This window comes from Ursus arctos, unplaced genomic scaffold (genome assembly GCF_023065955.2).
Source record: "Ursus arctos isolate Adak ecotype North America unplaced genomic scaffold, UrsArc2.0 scaffold_5, whole genome shotgun sequence".
Lineage (NCBI taxonomy): Eukaryota > Metazoa > Chordata > Mammalia > Carnivora > Ursidae > Ursus > Ursus arctos.
Window position 1 is genome coordinate 27,407,669 of NW_026623067.1, and position 23,451 is coordinate 27,431,119.

Genomic DNA, 23,451 nt, shown 5'->3' on the forward strand with positions numbered 1-23,451 from the left:
GGGAAGAAGAAAAAAAAAGCAAGCTTCAGATACGCTGTGATTGGAAATCATCGGCATGGGAAGCTAGAGACAGGCTAACTACAAGTCGGGGGGCGTATGTGATTGGTTTGGGGAACATATTTGGCTTTCTCTGGTTGCTCCTGCATTGCAGGCTGACAGTCATTGATCAAGCTCTGAGATTTTTGGACCAGTTGCTGCAGAGCTTGTGGCTTGGCTTATGAGCCTGCTTGCTGCCGAGGTCGTGAATCAGAGTTCTATTGATACATATATAATCTGGCCCTTGTTGGTTGTTTATTCAGTCTCTCAATATGCACCAGACTGATATTCGTGGTCTCTGGGTCTAAATTCCTTATCTGTAATGTTTTATTTTTTTGTATAAGAAGAATACATTTACTCATTTTTTACTTGTATAATTTTTTTAAAATTCTGAAGCAAAAGGGTAGAAGGATGGTAATTGTCATTCCTAATGCCTATGATGGGTCCTATTCTTATTTTACAGTAGAGGGAACTGAGACACTAAGAAGTTAACCTGCCCAAGGCCACATTGTTGATAAAAAGCAGACAGAATTTAATTCCAGGTATATCTGATCCTAAAAGTTACTTTTCATTGTGCCATGCTGCTACTTACAAAAGCATAGTGATTCAAGCATAGTGATTCTAACATTAGAAGAGAGAACAGTCACTACCACTCACACAGGGTAAGCCTAGACATGTTGGATTAGCACAATACTAGCATCTGTTAGTACAATATTAGGATCTATCTATCAGCATGATATTAGAACACAGAAATGGTTGCTGCCCTTTTTCAAATTGAATTTATAAGATTATAATATAATAGCCTTGGATGAATTATTACAGTCTGACCCTTTGTATTTCCAGAAGAGTAGCTTTGGCTTTTGGGAAAAAACAGCATTTAAAATGCAGTTATAACCAATGAGCAAACAGGATAGTATGAAAACTTTATGTATTTTTCAAATAATTCCTTTCAGAGAACAATCTACCACCTACATTGCTGATGAAATAGTGTGTACCAATAGCTCTTCTAGGATATGCTAATGAATCCATTTCTTGTAGGCCGAAAGCAGGATGTGAACCACTTTACTTTTTCATGTGCAAATAGAGCTAACCTAACTTTGATTATCTTGTTGATCAAGAGCTTGTAAAAGTGTTATATTTACCTCTGGCTTAAGGAGTGCAAACCAGTACTTGAAGGGCTGAACTCTTCTCTTTTTTAAAAATCTTTAATTGGAATCACAGGTTATCATGACCTATGAATTAAAAAAAATAAAAGTAATTTTTATATTAAGTAACTGTAGCACTCACCTGAGACAACAGATTAATATCTATAATTTGTTTTCTATTTTTCTGCCTTGAATATTACCTCAATGATTTACACAATAATCCCAAGGTTCATAACATGAAATACCACATTAAAATCATCTGGAGAGCTTAGAAAAGTGTGTCAATGCCTTCTTCTCCACCACACACACATCGAAAAAATTCAGATTTAATTGGTCTAGAGTCTCTGCCTCAAAATTTTTTAAAAGCTCCCCAGGTGATGCCAGCAGGCAGTGTGAGTTGAAATCACTGCTATAGACCAAAATGGTTAATATGAAAAGGATTTCATGAGGCAGTCGTTCAGTTTGTTTGCCAACATCCATCCCTCTGGGTCCTGGAAGGTTGAATCTACCCCTATCCACCCAGAGCCAGTCCTTATGGTGTGCACATGACCCAGTTCAGAGTAATCCAGGGCAGAGTGGAGACCTCCCTGAGAAGTTTCTGACAGTCGATAGAAATGTACCGTCTTAGGTTCAATAGCAGGGGGCCTGCAAATTAGACTGACAAGAGACAGATTATAAGGAAAAAACACCCCGGAAGTTTATTAATGTGTGCATTGCACATACACATGGGAGAACTCAGTGATGACTAACTCAAAGGAGTGGTTGGAAACTGGGCTTCTATAGCATGTTAACAAAAGAGAAAGAAATCTGTGATGGAGAAGTGACAAGACAAAGGAAAAGGGTCTTAGGCTTCCAAAGGCAGCAAACTGTGGGAAGGCAAACACATGGGGAAAACTAAGAAGGCAAAGGCTAGTCAGTAATGTTTGTTATACAGATTCTTCTGGTGCCATCTCTGGGCAGGTAACAGTCTATAATTATCTCCAGTGATTAAGAATTGTTCTGTCCTTCCTAGTTGGAGGGAGGGGGTGTGTGCAGAGAGTTTTCCTGTCTTTTTCTCAACTGCCTTCATCTCAAAATCATCCATATGCCAGATTGGCATATTTTAGTGTGCCATATTCTGAATTCTTTCAGAAGGAAGTCCTCTTTTGTGACTGCGGGCTGTAAGGACAATGTCAGGAATGGCTTACGGCAATTTTATTACCACACGGAGGGATTTCTCACCAATAGAAGAAAAACCATGTTAACATACAAAGACAAACAGAATCTAGAGTTGGAGAAAGAGCCCTGATTTCCATTTAATAAATATTTATTTATTATGTGTCTTGGCTGGTGACAGATGACTGATACTGAGTGCCTGGATCAATCACTAGAGTTTCTACTAGAAGTTCTATAGTATTAGCTTAAGTATTTCATTCCATTTTGAGTCAGGCTTCTATTGCTTGCAATCAAAAGTGTCCAGAAAAAATATAAAAATCATTTAACATTTTTGTAACATCAGAACCAATTTTTGAAGTCCTAGAATAGCTCACCGCTTCCCAACTCCTATTCTTCCAACCATGGCTTTAAAAATCTCTCTTTTTTTTTTCTTTTCAGTGAAATATAACGTATACAGAAAAGTACACAAAACACTATGTGTAACCACCACCCAACTCAAGAAATAGAATTTTATTAGCAACCCAGATGCTCACTTGTTACTGTTTTCCAATCGTTAATCCCTATGCACCCATTGAAGGTAACCAGCGTTCTGACTTTAGTGATAATCAGTTCCTCACATTTCCATATAGGCTTACCACTTAAGCATGGATGCCTAAAATATAAAATTTTGCCTGTTTTCATGTTTTATATGTTGGGAATCACATAGTACGCATGTATTGTGTTTGGCTTCTCTCTACATTTGTGAGATCCATCAATGTTCTTGCAGGTAGTTGTAGCTCATTAATTTTCATTGCTGTGTAATATCTTATTGTATGAATATGTGACAGGTTACTTACTCATTCTACTGTGGATAAACATGTGAATTATTTCCAGTTTTTGGCTACTGTGAATAATGCTGCTGTGGACATGCTTGCGCATATCTCTTCATACTCACGAGCAAGCATTTCTGTTGGGTACGCACCTAGCAGGAGAATCATAGGTGATAGAATATAATTCTGGTCAACTTTAGGAAATACTGTCAACCTGGTTTCCAAGTGGGCATAACAGTCTATATTCCTTCCAGCAATGGAAAAAGAGTTTCTTTTGCTCTACATCTTCATCAAGACTCGACATTAGCTGCCTTCTTAAGTGTGCCTATCTAGTTAGGTTTTCAGGAATTTCATTTTGGTTTTAATCGAAATTAACATCATTACTAAAGAAATTAAGTACTGGTAGTTTACTGACCATTTGGATACCTCTTTGTTCAAGTCTTTTACCCACTTTTCTACTGTGTTGTTACAGCATTTTCATATTGATTTGTATGGAGATGCTCTGTATATCTGAATAAAACCTGTTATGTTGCAAATACATTCTCCCAGTTTGTCTTGACTTTTCACTCTCTTAATGGTCTATTTTGAACAGAAGCTCTTAATTATAATGTAGTCTTACCAAACTTTGCCTTTACAATTAGGGCTGTGTGTGTATGAGTGTGTGTGTGTGTGTGTGTGTGATGTTTAAGAAATCAGTCCCTATCATAAGTTCATAAAAATATTCTCCTTTATTATTTTCTGGAAGAATTGTTATGGCTCATACATTTAGACATAATATCCCACTGAGTTGATTTTTGTGTAAAATGTAAGGAAAGAATCATTTATTTTCTTTTCTATGTGAAAATTCACTTGTGCAGTACCATATGAGAAGACCCATCTTCCTCCACAATACTGCAGTGGCATGTTTTTTTGTAAATGAAGCGCACGTGTGTGTGGGTGTCTGAGATCTCTATTCTATTTCATAGGTTTATGTTGTGCTAACACATAGTAGCCTTAATTACGATAACTTTCTCATAAGTCAAAATATCAACTACACAAGTCCCTCCACCTTGTTCTTCATGTGTGTTTTGGCTATTCTTAACCTTTTGCATTTCCGTATGTATTTTAGAGTCAGCTTGTCACTTGTACTGCTCCCCAGTTAAGTCTCCCCTAAAACAGAGCTGATTAGGATTCTTATTGGAATTATACTGAACCAATAGATCAATTCAGGAAGAAATAACTTTTTTATAACATTGTAGTCTTCCAGTCTATGGGCATAATATACCCTTCTGCAGGACTGCTTTAATGGCTCTAATAAAACGTGATTGTTTCCTGCGTGGTGGGCTTGCACATCTTTAGTTAGATCTAATCCATGGTTCTTTTTAATGATATTTTAAATAGTAACTATTTTATTTTATTTTGATTTTATTTATTTACCTGAGAATTAGCGAGCAAGCAAGCGTGAGAGTGGCAGGGAGCTGGATGGAGGGGACGATGGGGAGGATAGAGAACCTCAAGCGGACTCCTTGCTGAGTGTACAACCCAATGCTCGATTTCCTGACCCCGAGATCATGACCTGAGCTGAAACCAAGAGACCGACACTTAAACAACTGAACCACTCAGGCACCCCTTAAATATTAACATTTTTAAAAATTATTTTTTCTGATTTTTTGCCAGTATATAAAAATGCAGTATATTGAGTGTATATCTAGCAAAGTTGCTAAACGCACCCATATTTCTTATACTTTATCTGTAGATCCTCATGGATTTTCTACAATCACATGCATATTGACTATGAACAATGATAGTTTTAGTTCTTCTTTTCAAGTACTTATTCATTCATTCATTCATTCATTTTATTTATTTGTTTTACTGGCTAGAATTCCAATATAATGTTGAATAAGAGTATTCAACATAAAAGTATTTGACATAAAAGTATTTGACACTCAACATAGTAAAAATATGTGATATTTTTATTTTGTTTCCTATCTAAAAAGGGAAGCTTTCAATATTTTAAATATAATGTTTAACATAGGCTTTTCACTAACGTTTTATCATATGAAAGGAGTTCCTTTTACTTCTAGTTTACAAAGTGTTTTATTCACAAAGAGATGTTGAATTTTATCAAACACCTTTTCTGTATTTATTGAGCTTATGATATAATTAATTATTCTCCTTTATTCTATTAATTTGGTTTTTTATACTGATTGCATTTCTAATATTAACTCAATGTTTAATTCATGAAATAAACCCAGTTTGGTCATCATGCATAATCTTTTGCATTAATATTGATATATTATCTATGTGTGAAGTAGGTCTTTAATTTCCTTTCTCATTATCTGCTTGTAAGGTGTGAGTATCAAGATTACTCTGGTCTCAGAAAACACGTTGGTGTTTCCTCTTTTTGTCTTCTCTGAAAGATCTTGTGTAAGATTGACATATCACATCCTTAAATGTTTGGTAGAAGCTCGACTAGAATTTTCCTGCCAGTATAGTAATCTATTGTCATGCCAAGTTGGCTAATCTTGTTCACATCTTCTACACTCTTGGCGATCACATATACACACACAATTTTTAAATCTGTTCTGTTACTGAGAGAGGTGTGTTAAAATTTTCTGATTTTGAATTTTAGTTTAGTTACATCAATTCATGCTTCATATATTTTGATGCTACATACTTATACATAAATATTTTATATCTTCATGGTGGATTAAAATGCTTAAATTGTGAAGCATACATTTTACTTCTAATAATGCCTTTTACCTTAAACTGTCCTTTCTCTAATATTTTTACCACTACCTTAGCATCCCTTTGGTGTTTGAATTTTTTCTATCTTTTTATTCTTTTTGCATCCTCACATTTTAAATATCATGTTTGTAAATAGTACAACATTGAGTTTCTTTTAATTTAGCTCTTCTACATTTAATGCAATTAATGACATATTTGTGCTTTATGTAGTGCTTTCTATTTATCTTGTATTTCCTTTCAGCCTTCATTTGGATTTTTTATTTTGCTCTCTATATTAACTAATTGACCCAGGCACTCCTATAAATTTTTAATATTTCAACCTCATGAAAAATAATAAGTATAATTGGATAAATAAAGCATGTTAACTCCAATATGTACAAGTCCCTATGTAGCTCTTCTACTGTTTCTATTGCTTTTTTATAATACTTTTTTTTTATCCTGTTGCCTGCTCCCTCACACAAAATTGGTAAAATTGGTAAAAATAACTTAAGGCCTAGGATGCTGTTATCCTCCTCAAGAGATTTACAATTAATTACTCCAAATTCCTGGGAATACTGGCAATCCAGGATCACCTCCAAATGACCACAGACAGATGATTTTTAAGGCTGGTGGTAGTCCCTCAAAATGCTTATCTCCCTTCTAGTTCTCCTTTCTTTCTAAGCTGTAATGCTTGGTTTCTAGGCTGATGATGAACAAGTAGTTCACCACTGTCCCTGCTTGGTGGGCCCTGGATTCTCATCTCTATGCCTTTAAGTGCTTATTCTAGGCTGCAAAACCATGGGCCAGCCACTTCATTTCTGTCCATAGGGTAAAAGCACCCCACTACCTAGCCATTTCCCTAGTTCTCATCCCTCCCCCAGGTCCTAGCCTGGTAATTCATTATTGTTAACTGTGAGATGCCCACATGCTTTTTTAATTCTTAAATAGCTTTTTAAGTTGTCCTAGAAGGAAGGTTGATTAAAATTGTCTTACATATCAATACTAGATGACCGATTTAGACCCAATGTTTCATATGCTTAGAGAAATTCTGTTCACACAAAACGTAAGAACCTCATGGGTAAAAGTATGACTGCTTTCAGAGGAATAGATTATACATTTTAAGAATAAACCCTCCCAAAAACTCAATGTAAATTTTTACTATGAGCACTGTGTCATAGAAGGGACAAGATGCATGTCAATGACTGTTAATATCAAATAAATCAGAGCTACTAGGCTCTCAAATCAACTGATTGCCAAGAGTGAGAGTGAGGATGAAAATGTTCCAGAAAAAGCACTTAGGAAAACACGGCTTTTTCTTTTTATTATCTAATTAATTTTGCATATTTTATTTCCCAGCAGATATGCAGTAGCACAAGCTTCAATTTATCATCAGTCATTTAAAAAAATGTGTGAAAAGTAACCCATAATAATTTTGAGAAAGGTTCTGAGGAGCTTGCTAGGAAAGCAGAAGAGCCATTTAATCCCATGTTCAACATCAGAGGCCCATCAGGGCCCTACATCAGCAATATATGGCCCCTTGGTGAGATCGAGGGCAAAGACTGTTTTGGTATGGCCTGCAAACTATGAATGGTTTTTATATTTCTTAGGATCTTGTGCACACACACACACAAATCAAAGAAGCATATGTAACAGATATCATATATTACCTCTTTACAGAAAAAGTTTACTGATCCCTATTCTATATCATCTTGTCAAGACTTGTGAAGATCCTGAGAATTTTACCCTATTTGCAAGCTAACAGTTTAGCCTGCTATAGTTTCGTGAATGGTGGCAAAAGACATGAGATCCTAGGGTCAGAAAGAAAAGACATATTTCACATGAATAGCAGTCAGAGATAATCAGCATTTGCATCAGTTCTCTAAGCCCCAATTCCCACAAGGCAACATGAAGAGAGCCACATAAAACTTGAACATACAGTGGTTATGTTACAAGAGAGGAATTTAGGGAACCCGAGCTTAAGGAACCTGAACCTTCTATAATGGGCAGTGAGCATACCTGCTCTCTGCTCCCAGGGAGACATTATCTCAATCTTCAAAGGCTGGTTGCTATGCAAACATTAAAAAAAAAAAAAAAAAAAGTCTGCCACAAAGGCAATGTCTCTGTTTGCAGGATATGTAGAAACACGAAGGATCCATGGAGAATTGTCTCTCAATAAATCTAAACTTGGTATCTATAGCTACCACCTTCAGCATGTTATGATAGCTTTATCATTCCGAAAATTGACCTGAGCCAGAAAAGTATTATTTTCAGTATTCTCTTAAAAAGCAGAGGAAATAATATATAGAGAGAGATTTCTAAAGGCAGTTTAAAATCCTAACATTTAAAAAACTATTTTCAGCTACTTTGAAATTTCTAATATTGAGAAGGTTTATTTCTGATAGGGTCCAGTAACTGATAAATTTAATTTACCTTCTAACTAACTTCTTAACTGACTCTTAACGTTTTCTTTAGTGGAGGCACAATTTAGTGTTCAACTTTTAATATTACAGTCCAAATGTTTTTTTAAAGTTATCCCAGAATTTAATGAGAAATACACATTTTAAACAAAGATACTTAAACATGTTTGGAACATTTTTAATATATGATCTAACTGGTATTATAGTTTTATTTAATTTCTAGAATTGGAGCCAAATAAGTAGTTTTTTCACAGCACTATAAATGCAAAGTGTTTAAGTAAAAATTAAGATGCAGTTTAAAAAGAAAAACTCTTGATAAAGTTTTACAAGGCTATAAACTAAATAGCATTTAGTTAAATATTTAACAAGATGCATTTATTGAAAACAATAAGCTTTGTGATATTCAGAATCTTTTAGAAAATCTTGGTCATGTTTAAATGACGGACCTGGGATAGTTACAATTCCCTCAGTCCAATACGAGACGTTCTTAACTACTAAAACCAAAAGTATGACGTCCAGTCTAAATTGGCCTGATGCTTCTATTATATAGGCCTGAGCTGCAGAACTCTGGAGAAAGCAAGATTAGTTTAAGGCAATATGGAATCTCATGGTTCCAGCTAGGACCTCTCTGGTGGCTTTGAGTTCCTAGCCTACTGAACAAAAGCCAAAGATAAGATTTGATGTCATACTAGCTAATTTTACAAAGTAATTTATAAAAAGCTTTAAAATATATGTGAAACAAGAACATAAGCTAACAATGTCTTGCGTGGCTGGTTGCTCCCCACTACTTAATAAGTGTTACTGTTTATTTGAACTTGTTCAATCTCTTAGTTTAATTTGGATTGAACCAGAAATCCTTTTAGCTTAGAACTGAGTCTGAGCTAGGTTCACATAGATTATTTCTATATATGCAAATAATAACTCATTTGGATGTCCTTAAGAGTTTTGAGGATCTTCATATACCTATTATCTTTTAAATACTCTATTAAAATATCTATTATAGGTTTTCTAAGGCAAATATAAAGTCCATAGAAATCAATTTCATTTCATTTATTACAAGCCAAAGTTTATCCATGAATAATTTGTTATAAGAGATGCTGGAACTTCTGACAGTATTTGATACGGTGTTTCAGATGAAGTGAGCACATGAAATTGAAGGACGGTTGGAGAGAAGATACTCTCTAACTTTTTATGGTACATATTTCATGTCTGACAAGATACTGTCCTTTACTAATAGTACTTTCCTACCCATTGACTTTTAGGGCCACTGAAGGAAGAAGGAAATAATAGTCATTTAAATGTTAACCACATTTTTGTTTGACGACCAAAACTGATTAGCTTCATCGTATTCACGATCTATAGTGGTTCCTAGAAGGATGTTCACACATACATCTTTGCAAAAAAGAAAAAAAAGGCTGAGCTATTTGTGAGTTACATTTAGCTGTCATTATAAATTTACAAAGCAAATGACAACATATGAAATAGGCTTCTAAGCAATTTGCAAGTTACCTACAACATGAAAATCATAAGTAAAATTAAAACCTACGTACAAAAAAGTTATAAAGTATAAAAATTAACCACAAAATAGGAAAAGTATTTGCAACACATAATAGACTAAAATGTTAATTTCTTTAATTTGTAATAAGTTTTACAAATTACTGTACTAAGGGAAAAAATGCAACTATCCAACAGAAAAATAGGCAAAGGATATTAACAGGCAGTTGACAGAAAAAGGAAAACAAATGGAATCATGCTCAACTTCACTCATAATTAACTAAATGTAAACCAAATTGTATTTTCAACTATTTGAACAGCAAACATGAAGTATTCGGACAATATACAATGCTGACAAATAGTCATTGATTAAAAGGTAAACTGACACAGCTTTTTAGAGGGCAATTTTGCAGTATATATCACAATTTAAAATGCTTGTACACCATGAACCATAATTCTGTAATTATAAATGTACCCAGTGAATAAGCTCTCAAATATTTTACAAGATATATATATTCCTATGTATTTATGGATCCATCATTGGTAATAATAAAAACTGACGTGCATGATGTAATTATCTATCAATTAAATTAGTCTGCCTGGTTAAATAAACTATCATATACCCAACCAATGCAATATTATTACATTAACAATAATAGTAATATTAATATAACATATATGACACATAATGTATTTTTAAATTGTATTTTGATATATATCATCGACATTGAGATACCTTTTTAAACTAATGCCTGCAAAAGAATTGGTTTCCATCCTTTCTACATGGTATTTTAACTTTTATAATAAAATACAACACTAAAACGTTTGTTTTCCTCACTCAAGAAACTTAGCAAATACCTGAAGAGATGCTAAAGAACCTTAAAAATAATACCATTCTTGGTACAACCACTTTCCTTGGACAACAGTTTGTCCTCTATGGTTTGTCACCTTCTATAGATAGATGATGATCTACCAAAGGTCAAGAACATACCCCATGAACCAGCAATATCCTCCTAAGTATAGAACCTACAAAAACTTACACATATTCACCATGACATGTATACTAAATTGTTCATGACAGCAATGTTCACAATAGCAAAAACAAAAACTACCTGGAAACCACCAAAATATTCACTAACGGTAGAATGGCTACATCAGTTGGGGTATACCAATACAAGGTAATACAACACATACAACAACATGGATCCACTGTATAAACATAAGCTGAAATGAAGCAAGATAAAAAAAACAAAACAAAACCCTGCAGTATGAACCTAATTATATTCTGTCTAGGGATATATATGCATATAAAAAAACAAGGAAATGACTCTCAGTCTATCTGGAAGTAGGATACAAGGGTTGCGAGCTGGAAGGGGCATATTGGGGGCTTCTGGGGGCTAGGTAATGTTATGTTTCATAACTTCGATGGTGGCTTATACAGATATTTGCTTTGTAATTTTTATTAAAAGGTACATATATGTCTTAAACGCTTCCCTATACACACACACACACACATACACACACACGTTACATGTCATAATGAAAACTGCAAAAATAAAACAAAGCATTCAAAACTATCTGCATCAAAACCATGGTTCGCATGGACCAACACTATTCCAAAGGGTATCTTATTCTAGTCGGCAAGGAGTCAAAGGCTTATAGAATGAATTCTAAAGTTTGGGCATTTATAATCCCAAAATAAAGTACAGAAAGACCGAATACAAAACTGTGTCCAAACCATCACAATCAGTACCAGTACTAAGAACAGATTTTGTATTTAGATGAGAAGATAGAATTTCTGATTCCTTCTTCAGTATTAGATCTTTAATATTCATTCCTAAATCAGTTATAGGTCATTCCTTTTTAAGAATATTATATTTCCTGATGAATTTACTTCATAAATTGCAAATCCTCTTAAACAATCATACTAATGTATCCTTTTTATCATCACTGCTCATATTCACCTAGCCTGCACAGAAAGAATCCGAAAGCTGAACTAAAGAAGTACCATGCAGCATATCCAGAGACTTAAACTCATCTAGTTAAAAAAAAAACAAACTCTCTTCTGAATTAATGCACAATATTCAAATATATGGTGGTAGAGATGGTGAGGGAGGAGGAAGGAAAGATATGAATTGCTATAGCATGTGCACAGCACACACACACACACCATTTTAAAAGGGGAAACCCTTTTAAAATGTTAGCTATGTATTAATCTTGTTTCATGTTAGGTACACTTTCAGTTTCCACATTCAACATAACTACCATTTTAATAATAGTATTAGGATGTTTTATAACCTTTTATAATACATATATATGCATATATATATAACATGCATACACACACACACACACACACACACACACACACACATATATAACCAGCAATAAACCCTTTAAAATGCATGTTTCTACCCACTGGCGGGACTCCTCAACATAGAAAATACCAGAATTCCACAGGTTTCGGCTGTCCACATGAATGCCCAGTAAAAGATATTTCCCAACCTGCTATGCATAGTGAAGTGCCTAAATCTTGGTCAACAGGATCCAAGCGTGCATGCATGTGTGTGTATGTGTGTGTGTGTGTGTGTGTGATTGCATGTGCTGTGTGGTGCTAAGGAAGTTGCTTGTTTTCTACTCTCTAGTTCCCCCTTCCCACTGACTGAAAAGTAGCAAGAAGTGAAGCAAGTGCCTCTGACCCAGAGGTGAGAGCCTCCTTCCTGATGAGACGGCAGAGCTGCGCGGTGAGCTTGAGACATAACATTTCCGGACTGCTGTCTGAGTAAAAGATGTATGTCAATCTTATTTAAACATTGAAATTTGAGGATACTGTTAAAGTATATAAGTACGTTAGAACCTAAATACTCAGTTAAATTACTTGTAGAAAATTGTTAAATCATTGTCTCATACAAAAGCAAAAATAAATGAGTTAGGGGATTAAAATTAAAACCAAAAATCGAAAAATGTACATATTAATTTTTTGTACATGAGCTTGTAATGGCAAACACCGTCTAAACATTACATCAAAGGTAAAAACAACAAAGAAAAATAGTGAAATACTTGATAGGAATATGTTTTTTAAATAATTGAATGTCGACGCTACATGCACAAAACTACAATGCAACTGACAAATGGAAAAGAACCAATTTAGTTTAAGGTTTATACATGTGGTACATAAAAAGCTCTTAAAATCGATAAGCAAAAGACAGAAAATGGCAAAGAACGTTGTATAAATACTGTTTGTTGGTTGCATAGGAACGAACTATGGTTGACTTAAAAGGGAAGAACCAGATGCAGAAAGGATAAGAGAAGTAGTTCCAAAGGGTTTTGGTAGCACGAACTATTATACAGTTTTCCCTCCGTGTTGTCACTGGAACAAATGGGCAGGTGTCTGGAAGCAGAGGTGGAAGATGGCATAGAGAAGGCTGGCTGGGGAAGTGCTCAGGAGATACACCCAAAAGGAAATGGGAAAGGCAGGACTGGGCAGAGGGGGAAGCAGACTCACAGTGAGGATGCAGCTGAAGCCTCTGCCAATCCTATGGGGGGGGGGGGGGCGGGTGCGCTCATTAGAGCAATCCCAAATAGAAGCAAGGGCCCTTGTAATGTCCCTTTAGCCAGTCCTGCCTTGGACTGCCCCCAGGCAAGGCAGTTCTCTAGTGAGGGAGGCAGAGAAGAATAAGCAACTAATAGCCCCAGCAACTGGACTTATTTTCTGACTTTGCATCACACCATTCAAAATTAAAAACTCTCAGAAGAGCCAGATGGCACATTTGTTAATGTGCTCTCAATTTGGCTGGGGTAGGCAAGGTTCTTGAATATTATATCCTTCAAAACTGCACAGAGAGGTCACTCCCATACCCCACAAAAAAAACATATGTATGCTATTACCAGAACAGGCAGAATGGAAGCCAGACTTTCAGGATACAGCAACACCCTACTACAGACATCAATAGGCAATTGATATGCATATATGTATGTACATATGAATGATTTATATTATTAATAAATTTTAAAAAGTTCACCTTTACCAGCAATCAATGATTGAAAATTAAACCGTTTTTTTACTAATCAGACTGACAAAGATAAGAAGATCCTTCTCAGAATTTGTAAGGGTGGTGGAAGACAAGCACTCAAGTACAATGCTGATAGAAGAATACATTGATATAAACTTTGGAAAATCAATTTTGCAACGTATGCCAAAAGTTTTATAAATACACATACCTTGCAATTTCACTTCTAGGAATTTATCCTGAGGAAATAATCAATTATGAAGAAAGACATATGCACAAAGCAATTCAGCATTGCTTGCTATATTTATAAAAGAAGGAAATAAACTAAACATTCAAAAAATAGGATAGATTCAGTAACTTACGATAAATCCAAATGATGCAATATTATGAAGACATTAGGAATCATGCAGTTGCAAGATATTTATATACACAGAAAGATGTTCATGTTATTGGTAAGTTTTAAAAATTACTAAAAATAAAAAAATTGTTTAAAACCAAAAGGTAAATATTATTTTAGGATGATGGCATTATATTTCCCTTCTATTTTTCCTATGACTTCTATATTAAATATATATTACTTTTATAATTAGAAAAATAATTAATGGACCTCATAAATATGAAATTTTTAATTTATATTGTAGAATTTCAAGTCTTTGGAAATTGGTAGAAAAAGAATTATACTTTCAGTTAAAATTTCTTAAAAAATTAAAAACAGTTTTTGACTAACCCAAGAGTTAACTTTCGGGGCCAGGTCTGAAGCCTGATATGATAAGCCCAGTTTTAAGTAAAAACATTACTTGTACTGTAAAAATCTGTCTTTACCTTTACAATCATTAGTTGTTGTTGTGGTTTTTTTTAATTGGAATATTGTACCTAATAGTTTTGGCCCACCTTTAAAGGAAGATTAAATTGCTTGGAAAGGGCCCAGAGGAAAGTAATAAAAATAATTATGTACTTAGAAATTGGGCTCTATAATGACATGTAAGAGGAAATCATTTAGAAACTAAAACAAAAAGTAACCTTACATTTTATGGGTTACCATAACCTCTGAAGAATAGGACAAGAAACAAAAATTTGAATTATTAAAACCATAATTTAATTAAGCCATTAGGAAGAATGATCCATTCTTAAATAAGTATTTGAGTGTTTATTACATGTCTAATACTATGGCTATGAGAGGTTGTGATCATTATAATGTGTTACTAAAGAAAAAAAATGTTTTTTGGGGGGGTGCCTGGCTGGCTCAGTCGATGGAGCATGCGACTCTTGATCTCAGGGTTGTGAGGTCAAGCACAGTGTTGGATGCAGAGATACTTAAAAATAAAAAAAGATGTCTTTTTAAAGTGTTGATGGTAGAATAATTATTCTATTTTTCAAAGTAGTGGCTTACTTCATAATCCTTAAGATCCCTTCCATGTTTATGTTTTGTTTTTTTTTATTTCAGGCATCCTAAACAATTTAAAAAAATGCCTCAATTATACTTACAATTTTTTGAAAGTGAAAAATGGATTAATCATTAATGAATAGAGGATAGAAAATTAGAGATTTTTCATGAATAGTGAATTTAGTTATGGGATACATTGCAATATTTGACTCCATAAAGGGGGGAGGCAATTAAACTATAAGGGTGCATATTTTTTAAGTGTTGGTGTGTTATGTTGTTAACCTCTATTTTTTGGAAAGTATAGTAAATACAGTGAATACAGACAAAACATTACCATAGCATACTTTAGTATGTAACATACATTTAGTATATAATGGCTTTAGTAACAAACCAGTAGCTTTAAAAGGGCCCAGTAAAAAGAATAAGTGGCTTTACGGTGAACATGAAACAGATCCTCAGTCTAGGGTATTGTTTGATCTTCCAAATAAGTGGGAGGAAAATGATGCTAACAACTGCTTTAAAATTACAAACTCTGCAACAGAAAAAAGGAGCTCACATACTACGCAAAAAATCACTTAAGGGTGCCTGGGTGGCTCAGTTCGTTAAGCAACTGCCTTTGGCTCAGATTATGATCCCAGGGTTCTGGGATCGGGCCCCTCATAGGGCTCCCTGCTCTGTAAGGAAACCTGTCTCTCTCTCTCCCTCTGCCCACTGTTCTTCCTGCTTGTGCTCTCTCTTTCTCTATCAAATAAATAAAATCTTAAAAAGAAAAATCACTTAAATGCCTCTCAAAAACAAAACAGAAAGCAAAATTTTAAAACTAAATAGGACACACCCACAAAAAAGACATAATTTAAAAGTTTTGACTGAGTACTGTTTCTCTTTTTTTTTTTAATAAAATATTTAATGTTTGTATACATGAGGGCTTAACATGTGTCTGGCACTGTTCTAAGGACCTTACAGGTAGTAAGTGATGTAATCCTCATAAGTCTATGAGGTAGCTACCATTATTATCCCTAATATACATGGGAGAAAACTGAGGTACAGAGGTCACACTAGCCCAAGTCACATGACTAGGAGCCAAGGAAGCTAAGATTCAAATCCAAGTAGTCTGGCCAAGGAGACCATGACTATAACCACTAAGTCATTCTGTAAAAATATTTGCTTCGTATATTAATATTTGACAATTTTGAACTTCAAAGTTTGCAAATGTTCACAGCCTACAGAGTTATAAGTATTAAATCAGTGCAGACAGAAAATAACTTTTCCAGTACAAAATCTGAGTGAAAAAGATTTCCTTGACTAGCTTTATGACAAATACATGCATAGTGGAAATAGGAATGGAAAGAGATTGAGACTACATTCATTTTAAATGTGTTTCCTATGAATGTACTACTTGAATAAGATTTAAATTCAATAAAACCTTGAGCTATCTTTTTTGAAAAATATAACTTAGAAATATAAATTTGGTTTAAAGATTTTATTTATTTATTTGACACAGAGAGAGAGACAGCCAGCGAGAGAGGGAACACAAGCAGGGGGAGTGGGAGAGGAAGAAGCAGGCTCCTAGCAGAGGAGCCTGATGTGGGGCTCGATCCCAGAACGCTGGGATCACGCCCTGAGCCAAAGGCAGACGCTTAAAGACTGCGCCACCCAGGCGCCCCTAGAAATATAATTTTTTTTAATGATTTTTTATTATATTATGTTAGTCACCATACAGTACATCCCCGGTAGAAATATAAATTTTTAAAGAAGAATGTGAGTGAGACTTGAGTAAGGAAACAAAATTATGACATTTACAACATAAACAATCTTCTCTAGGGTAACTTATTTTTCATGACAGGACAATAACTTTGTCAAGAAAAATACCACTAACCTAACCTGCATGCAGAACACCAGCTAGGAAAAAAGGAAAACCATAACCAGGTGGAATATGAGTACACACAGCACATCCAAGTAAAACTCACTGTAAAAACAACAAAAAACTCCAAATGCTGATTTTAAAGTCTCGACATGGTTTTGTACCTCACTTGTTCTAAATCTGTAGATATGAAGAGTTGTAGATCTAAACATCATCTACGTCTCCTTCTAGAGTTTTTAGTATCTGTTAACTGAGAGGCTTGGAATAACAACCTAAGTCCCTTCTAGTCCTAAAATTCTAAGTACATTCAATACATACTAGTAAATGCATTAACACACACAATGCCACAGGCTGACTTTTTGGCAAAAGGGGAAAGTGAGCAAAATAATGGGGGTACTCCATCATGGCACTGACAACTAGTCTGTTCTCCTCAATGTTAGTCTCTAAATTGACACATGGTAAATCTGATAACCAATTGTCCGCTGACAGTGAAATAACAGAGACCTCTCCTGACAGGGTTTCTACAAGTTTCACATGCACATTTTGATTCTATCTCCTGGAAACTTTGCTCTCCCCCATTATCCTCCCATTGCGTTGGCTAATATATGTTACTAAATTCACTATATTATCACTTTTCATCTTTTTTCATCTCTTGGCCCAATTTAAGTCAGCTGATCTTACTTCAAAAATGACTTCCTCTGGTTCTCCTTTCATCCCTCAGGCCACTCCTTCTTTTATCGAGTCTTTACATGTTGGAATTACACAAGGCTGGACTCTAGGTCTTCTTTTTCTCTATACCTATGCTGTTCAGTATGGTAGCCACTAGTTCATGGGACTATTTAATAAACTCAAGAAAATAAAATTATATATTCAGTTCCTCAGTTGCACTAGGTATTTCAAGTGCTCAATAGGCACAAGTGGCTCATGGTTATTGTACAGGACAGCATTGATATAGAACATTTCCACCACTGCAGAAAGTTCTATTGTACAGTGCTGCTCTATACTGTATCCGAGTGATCTTACTGATATTCATGGTGTCAGTTATCATCTATTTGCAGAAGACTCACACATTTGTACTCTGTGACACAAACTTCTCCTTCGAGCCCAAGACTCATGTAGCAAAATAGTTTCTTAACTTTTCCATTTGGATGTCTCAAAAGTACCTCAAGCCCAATATGTTCTAGACCAAATTTCTCATATTCATCTCTAAACCTAGTTTTGGAACGTTCTTTTTCTCACCAATCTAGCCCCAGGTAAACAAGTAGAAAATTCATCTTTTATTCTCCTTCATTCCTTCAATCCATTTCCAAGTCCTTTAGTTACCTCTGAAGAATCTCTCCAATTTTTCCCTTTACTCATCTCCCATGTATCCCCCACAATGTAAAGTTTGATTACTACAGCAATCTCCCTGCATTCAAATCTTGATTTTGGCTGAGTGACTCGGAGAAGTTACTTAACCTTTTCTCCTTAACCAAGTTTTTCATCTGTAAAATGGGGGTAATGCTATGATTTTCTTCATGGTGCTATTAAAATAATTAAATAAGATTATAAATGCAGAGTTTAGCACTGAATCCAGGGCATAGATTCCTCATAAATGTTAGCTACTATTACTGCTATCATCCCAAGTCTAGATTACTGAAATTGTATCTTGTCTTTCTTATTCTTGCTCCTCTCCAATCTTCTGCCCACAATATAACCAGAGAGATTTTAATGAAGTTAAATCTGATCATGTCCCCCTCTATCTCCCTAGAAACCCATTAATGGTTGTATAAGGCTTTAAAAATAGATGGATTCATCTCCTATCCCTCTCATCCCTTGAGCTCTATGCTTTAACCAAACTGGCTACAAGCTCCTTAGTCAGGCCATGTTCAGTCCATGAGGGCTTTTGCTCACAATATTTCCCTTTTTTGAATTGCCCCTCCCCCCTGCAAGTTATCATCCTTCAGACCTCAGCTAAAAAGTCACTTCCTCCCTCACTAAGTCTGGTCCCTCTATTTTGCATTCTCATTGTACCATGTTTCAATCTATCCTAGAACTTCTCAGTTTGCAGTTACCCATTTATATGAGTGACTACTATTTATTACTACACATGTATTTGTTTCCTCCCACAGACATCTCAGACTGAGTTCCTGATATGCCTCCTACTCAAGTCTACTCCATTCACCATCTCTTCCACCTCAGAAAATAGTAACACACTATTCTTTCAGTTACTCAAGCCAAAACCCTTGCATTCTCTTTCACGTTCCACAACTATCAGAAAATTCTATTGCCTCTCCAGAATTCAACCATTCCTCCCCTCGGGGGGGACCCCTGCCCCCTTTTCACTGCTACCCATCATGGTCAAAGCCATATCATCACTTCCTGGATTGCTGAGTTGCCTCTTGACACATCTCCTTGTTTCTTTCTTTGGCCCCACCATTTACGTTCTTGTATATTTACAAGTCAGTTAGATTGATACTTTAAATATATGTCAAATCATGTCATTCCTCTACTCGGATTCTCAAACAACTTGCCATCTGCTAAGTAGTGAAGTGACCTTCCCTCCCAAATCCATATGTGGAACCCCTAACCCATGTGACTACACTGGAAATAGTGCCTCTTGGAAAATAAGATTAAATGAGGTCATAGGGGCACCTGGGTGGCACAGTCGTTAAGCATCTGCCTTCGGCTCCAGCGTTCTGGGATCGAGCCCCACATCAGGCTCTTCTGCTGGGAGCCTGCTTCTTCCTCTCCCACTCCCCCTGCTTGTGTTCCCTCTCTCGCTGGCTGTCTCTGTCAAATAAACAAATAAAATCTTAAAAAAAGATTAAATGAGGTCATAAAAGTGGGGAGCACTGACTCGATGAAACTGGTCCCCTTGTAAGAAGAGGCATCAGATTCCTCTCTCCACCAGGTGAGGACACAGTGATAAGACAGCTGCCTGCCAGCCGGGAAGAAAGCCCTTACCAGAAGCTGACCATGCTTAGACTTTCTAGCTTCCAGAACTTTATGGAAATCAATTTCTATTAGTTAAACAACCCAGTCTATGGTATTGTGTTAGGACAGTCCAAACTAATATACCATCTCATTCAAATTAAAAGCCAAAGTCCTTCCAAAAGCCAAAAGGGTCCATTCTGATCTACCATGCCCTCAACCCCTAAAATCTGACATAATTTCCTTTGATTCTCCCCATCCCTTAAGCAGGCCTGTAGGCCCCACTGGCCTATACGCAATTCTGAGAACAAGTCAGGCATGCTCTCACTTTTCAGTTTTTGTTTTTCTTCTCTTTGGAACACTATTTTCCCAAATATTCCTATCTCTCACTACCTCACTCAAATGTCACCTTCTCAGTGGGGCCCTTCCATGACAAATTTTGCCACCTCCATCTCCCACACACATCCCATTCTCCTTCCTTCACGCTCACTACTAGTGCGCTATATATTGCATCCATTTAACTTTATTGCCGCTCTCCCCCACTAGACGACGATTTCCATGAGAGAAGCGACTGTCTGCTTTGCTCACTGCCATATCCCCAAAATACAGAGCACCTCATAGTAGGTGCTTATCGTTTGTTCAGCTCAATGAATGTTGAATTCCAACAGCTACCAAATTAGCTTCTGTACTACAGAGATCAGCTACTGAGGCGGCAGTGCCCCAACAGCAGCTGTACTGCTTAACGGACCACTTGCTTTTTCTGGCCTCTTCTGGTTTTCTCCTAACAGTAAGCTGGAGAGGGACTTTAAAAATGTGCCTACATGATCTGAGAGTGGTTTCTTCCTCTCTCCATTTCTACAACAGAAATAATAAATTTCGAAGAATTTCAGGTCAACTAAGATCACGGGTGTCACAGTTTCTTTAAAACTGTCTGGTTGCAACTTTCTTCACAGCATTTCCAAACAACTCTGCAACCTCGATGCTCTTCGGTCATACTTCCCGGGTCTGGTAAAGGAGGGTGTTTATCCCCAGAAATAAAACTTTAAAATCCATAAATACAAATAAATAAAAGACAAGTGATGGAAGAACCCATTCGTTGTCGTTATCTGCTTTTATCTAAATAGAATCTAAAAATAGATTCTGCTAAGAAAGTTGCAAAATCACTCTATTCCCCTACATTTCACAGAAGAGAAAACCGGTCTGCAGAAGAGAGGAGGAAAACAGGAATTCTTCACAACCTAAACTGCGCCTAAAGTTCTCTGTCAGTGCTCCACGGTTAGTCATGGCTCTACGGTTAGAAATTGCTGTGTATCCGCTTTTGAGCTGAGCTTCCTATCATTTTTGGATATGCCTCAAGTTAAGAATCGTCTTGAAACGAAACGGTATCACAACTAAGCTCCCTTCTCACCTTCAAACATCACAGCTTTTAAAATAAAGGTGTCATCGAAGTGTGGACACACCCACTGCATCTCCACTGGAGTGTTTCTGGTTATGCAAATCTAACGCGGCCAAGCGGGGAGTCGACCGCCTCAAAGGCGGCTCAGAGGAAATCCTGCCTCCCCCTAAGGCTCAGGCCTGGAGCGAGGGCGGGCAGTTGCCGCCGGCCCGAGCTGCGAGCCGACCTCGCCGGGGGACGCACCTCGCCCGCCACTCCGGAAGCACCTGCGGACCCGACGGGAAAATCCCCGGCATCACCCACCGGAGCGGGGGACGCCCGGCAGCTCTAGCACCGCCTCGGGTACCACACGCCTGAGGTGAAGCGGCCCGGTAGCCCTGCAGCATCTCGCGAGATCTCGCCGGCTCAGCCCAAGTACTGCGAGCTCTTAACTTAAAAAAAAAAAAAAAAAAAAAATTAAAAAAAAATTAAAAAAAAAAAAAAAGAAAGAAAGAGAGAGATTGGAGAGAGAGAGAGCGCTCCTGAAGCCTCCGCTGTGGTGGCAACTGCCGCGGGAGCATCAGCAATCGGCGTGCGCCGAGGCAAGACTCGGTCGCCTGTTCGCCCGCCGGGCCGGGCGCCGTCCGCAGCCTGCTCTGCCCAGGCCTGGGCTGCCGGCCCATTGACGTGCAGCCCCAGGGGCGGGGAAAGAGGGAGGCGGCCGGGGGGCCCGCTCCTCTTCGCCGCAAAGGGGGCGGGGGAAGGAGGTGGAGAGGTGGGAGGAGGGCGACGGAAGAGGAGGTAGCGGCGCGGTGATCCCGGCGACGGCTGTGAGGCGGCGCGCCGCCGCGCCTGCTCTTTGATCACGCTGCTCGTGCTGCTTGCGCTGCCCGAGGCCCGGCACGGACTGGACCGACGCGATCCTCGCGCAGGCAGCTCTCGCGTGGGGTTTGGCAGAAGCCCGGGAGGGCCGGGCCGCCGAGGGAGCGTCTGCCGCGCGACACTGCGGGACCGCGGGTGGGCGGGCTGAGGGGCGGAGGAGCCGCCGACCCCGCCTCCCGCGTGCTGCTGCCGGAGCCGCCACCGCCGTGGCCCCGCCGAGGCTTTAAACAGCGGGGCCCGCCCCGCGCCCACTGCACTCGCGCGCCGACTCGACTGCCGGCGGCGTTTGTGCCGGTCCGGGCTAGCGGCGGCGGGCGGGCGGAGGGGCGAGCGATTCCGTCACCTGGCGTTGCGGCCGCGGACACCGCCGGCGGGGGGCGCGGAGGGCGTGCAGCCCACGACGTCCGCCAGGCTCTCCGAGTCTGCCGGGGGTCGGGCGGCGATGGAACCGGGGCCCACGGCGCCCTCCTCCGGCGCCCCGAGGCTGGCCGGGGTCGGGGAGACGCCGCCAGCTGCCGCGCTGGCCGCCGCCGGGGTGGACCTGCCCGGCGCGGCCGTGCCCTCAGCGTCGGAGGATGCTGCGGCCGGGAGCCGGGGCGGCGGCGGGGTCCGCGGTGAGGGCGCCGCGGCGGCTGGGGACGGGCTGGGCAGACCCTTGGGGCCCACCCCGAGCCAGAGCCGCTTCCAGGTGGACCTCGTTTCCGAGAACGCGGGGCGGGCTGCAGCGGCAGCGGCGGCTGGTGCCGGGGCTGGGGGTAAGGAGACCCCAGCGGACGGGAAAGCTAGCGGCGAAAGTGGGCCAGGCAAGGGCAGCGAGGAAGCCAAGGGCCGCTTCCGCGTGAACTTCGTGGACCCGGCTGCCTCTTCATCTGCTGACGAGAGCCTGTCGGATGCGGCGGGGGTCGGAGGCGACGGGCCCAACGTGAGCTTCCAGAACGGCGGGGACACAGTGCTGAGCGAGGGCAGCAGCCTGCACTCGGGCGGTGGCGGCGGCAGTGGGCACCACCAGCACTACTACTATGATACCCACACCAACACTTACTACCTGCGCACCTTTGGCCACAACACCATGGACGCCGTGCCCAGAATCGATCACTACCGGCACACCGCAGCGCAGCTGGGCGAGAAGCTGCTCCGGCCCAGCCTGGCTGAGCTCCACGATGAGCTGGAAAAGGTGAGCTCTCCCAGCCCTCTCCCTGCAGTCTTCTCATCAGCCCTCCCTCATTCCCCAAGCGCTGGTCCTCGCTGACCGCGCGGGATGTGG

At 38.9% G+C, this 23,451-nt stretch overlaps 1 protein-coding gene and 1 long non-coding RNA gene across 3 annotated transcripts in view; one reads left to right on the plus strand and one right to left on the minus strand.

Moving 5' to 3' along the window:
* Positions 1 to 361: 361 nt before the first annotated feature.
* Positions 362 to 21,733, minus strand: LOC113261678 (uncharacterized). Its single transcript, XR_003318480.4, has 2 exons — positions 21,339 to 21,733; positions 362 to 1,268 (listed from the first exon to the last, which is right to left on the minus strand). It is a non-coding gene; the product is annotated as an uncharacterized LOC113261678 (long non-coding RNA).
* SLC12A2 (solute carrier family 12 member 2) overlaps positions 21,714 to 23,451 on the plus strand; it is a 102,912-nt gene continuing 101,174 nt past the window's right edge. For both annotated transcript variants that reach the window (XM_026507877.4, XM_044387366.3), the window contains exon 1: positions 21,714 to 23,361. In XM_026507877.4, the coding sequence (XP_026363662.1) occupies positions 22,630 to 23,361 (732 nt within the window). In that variant the 5' untranslated portion in view covers positions 21,714 to 22,629. The remainder of the gene's footprint in view (positions 23,362 to 23,451) is intronic.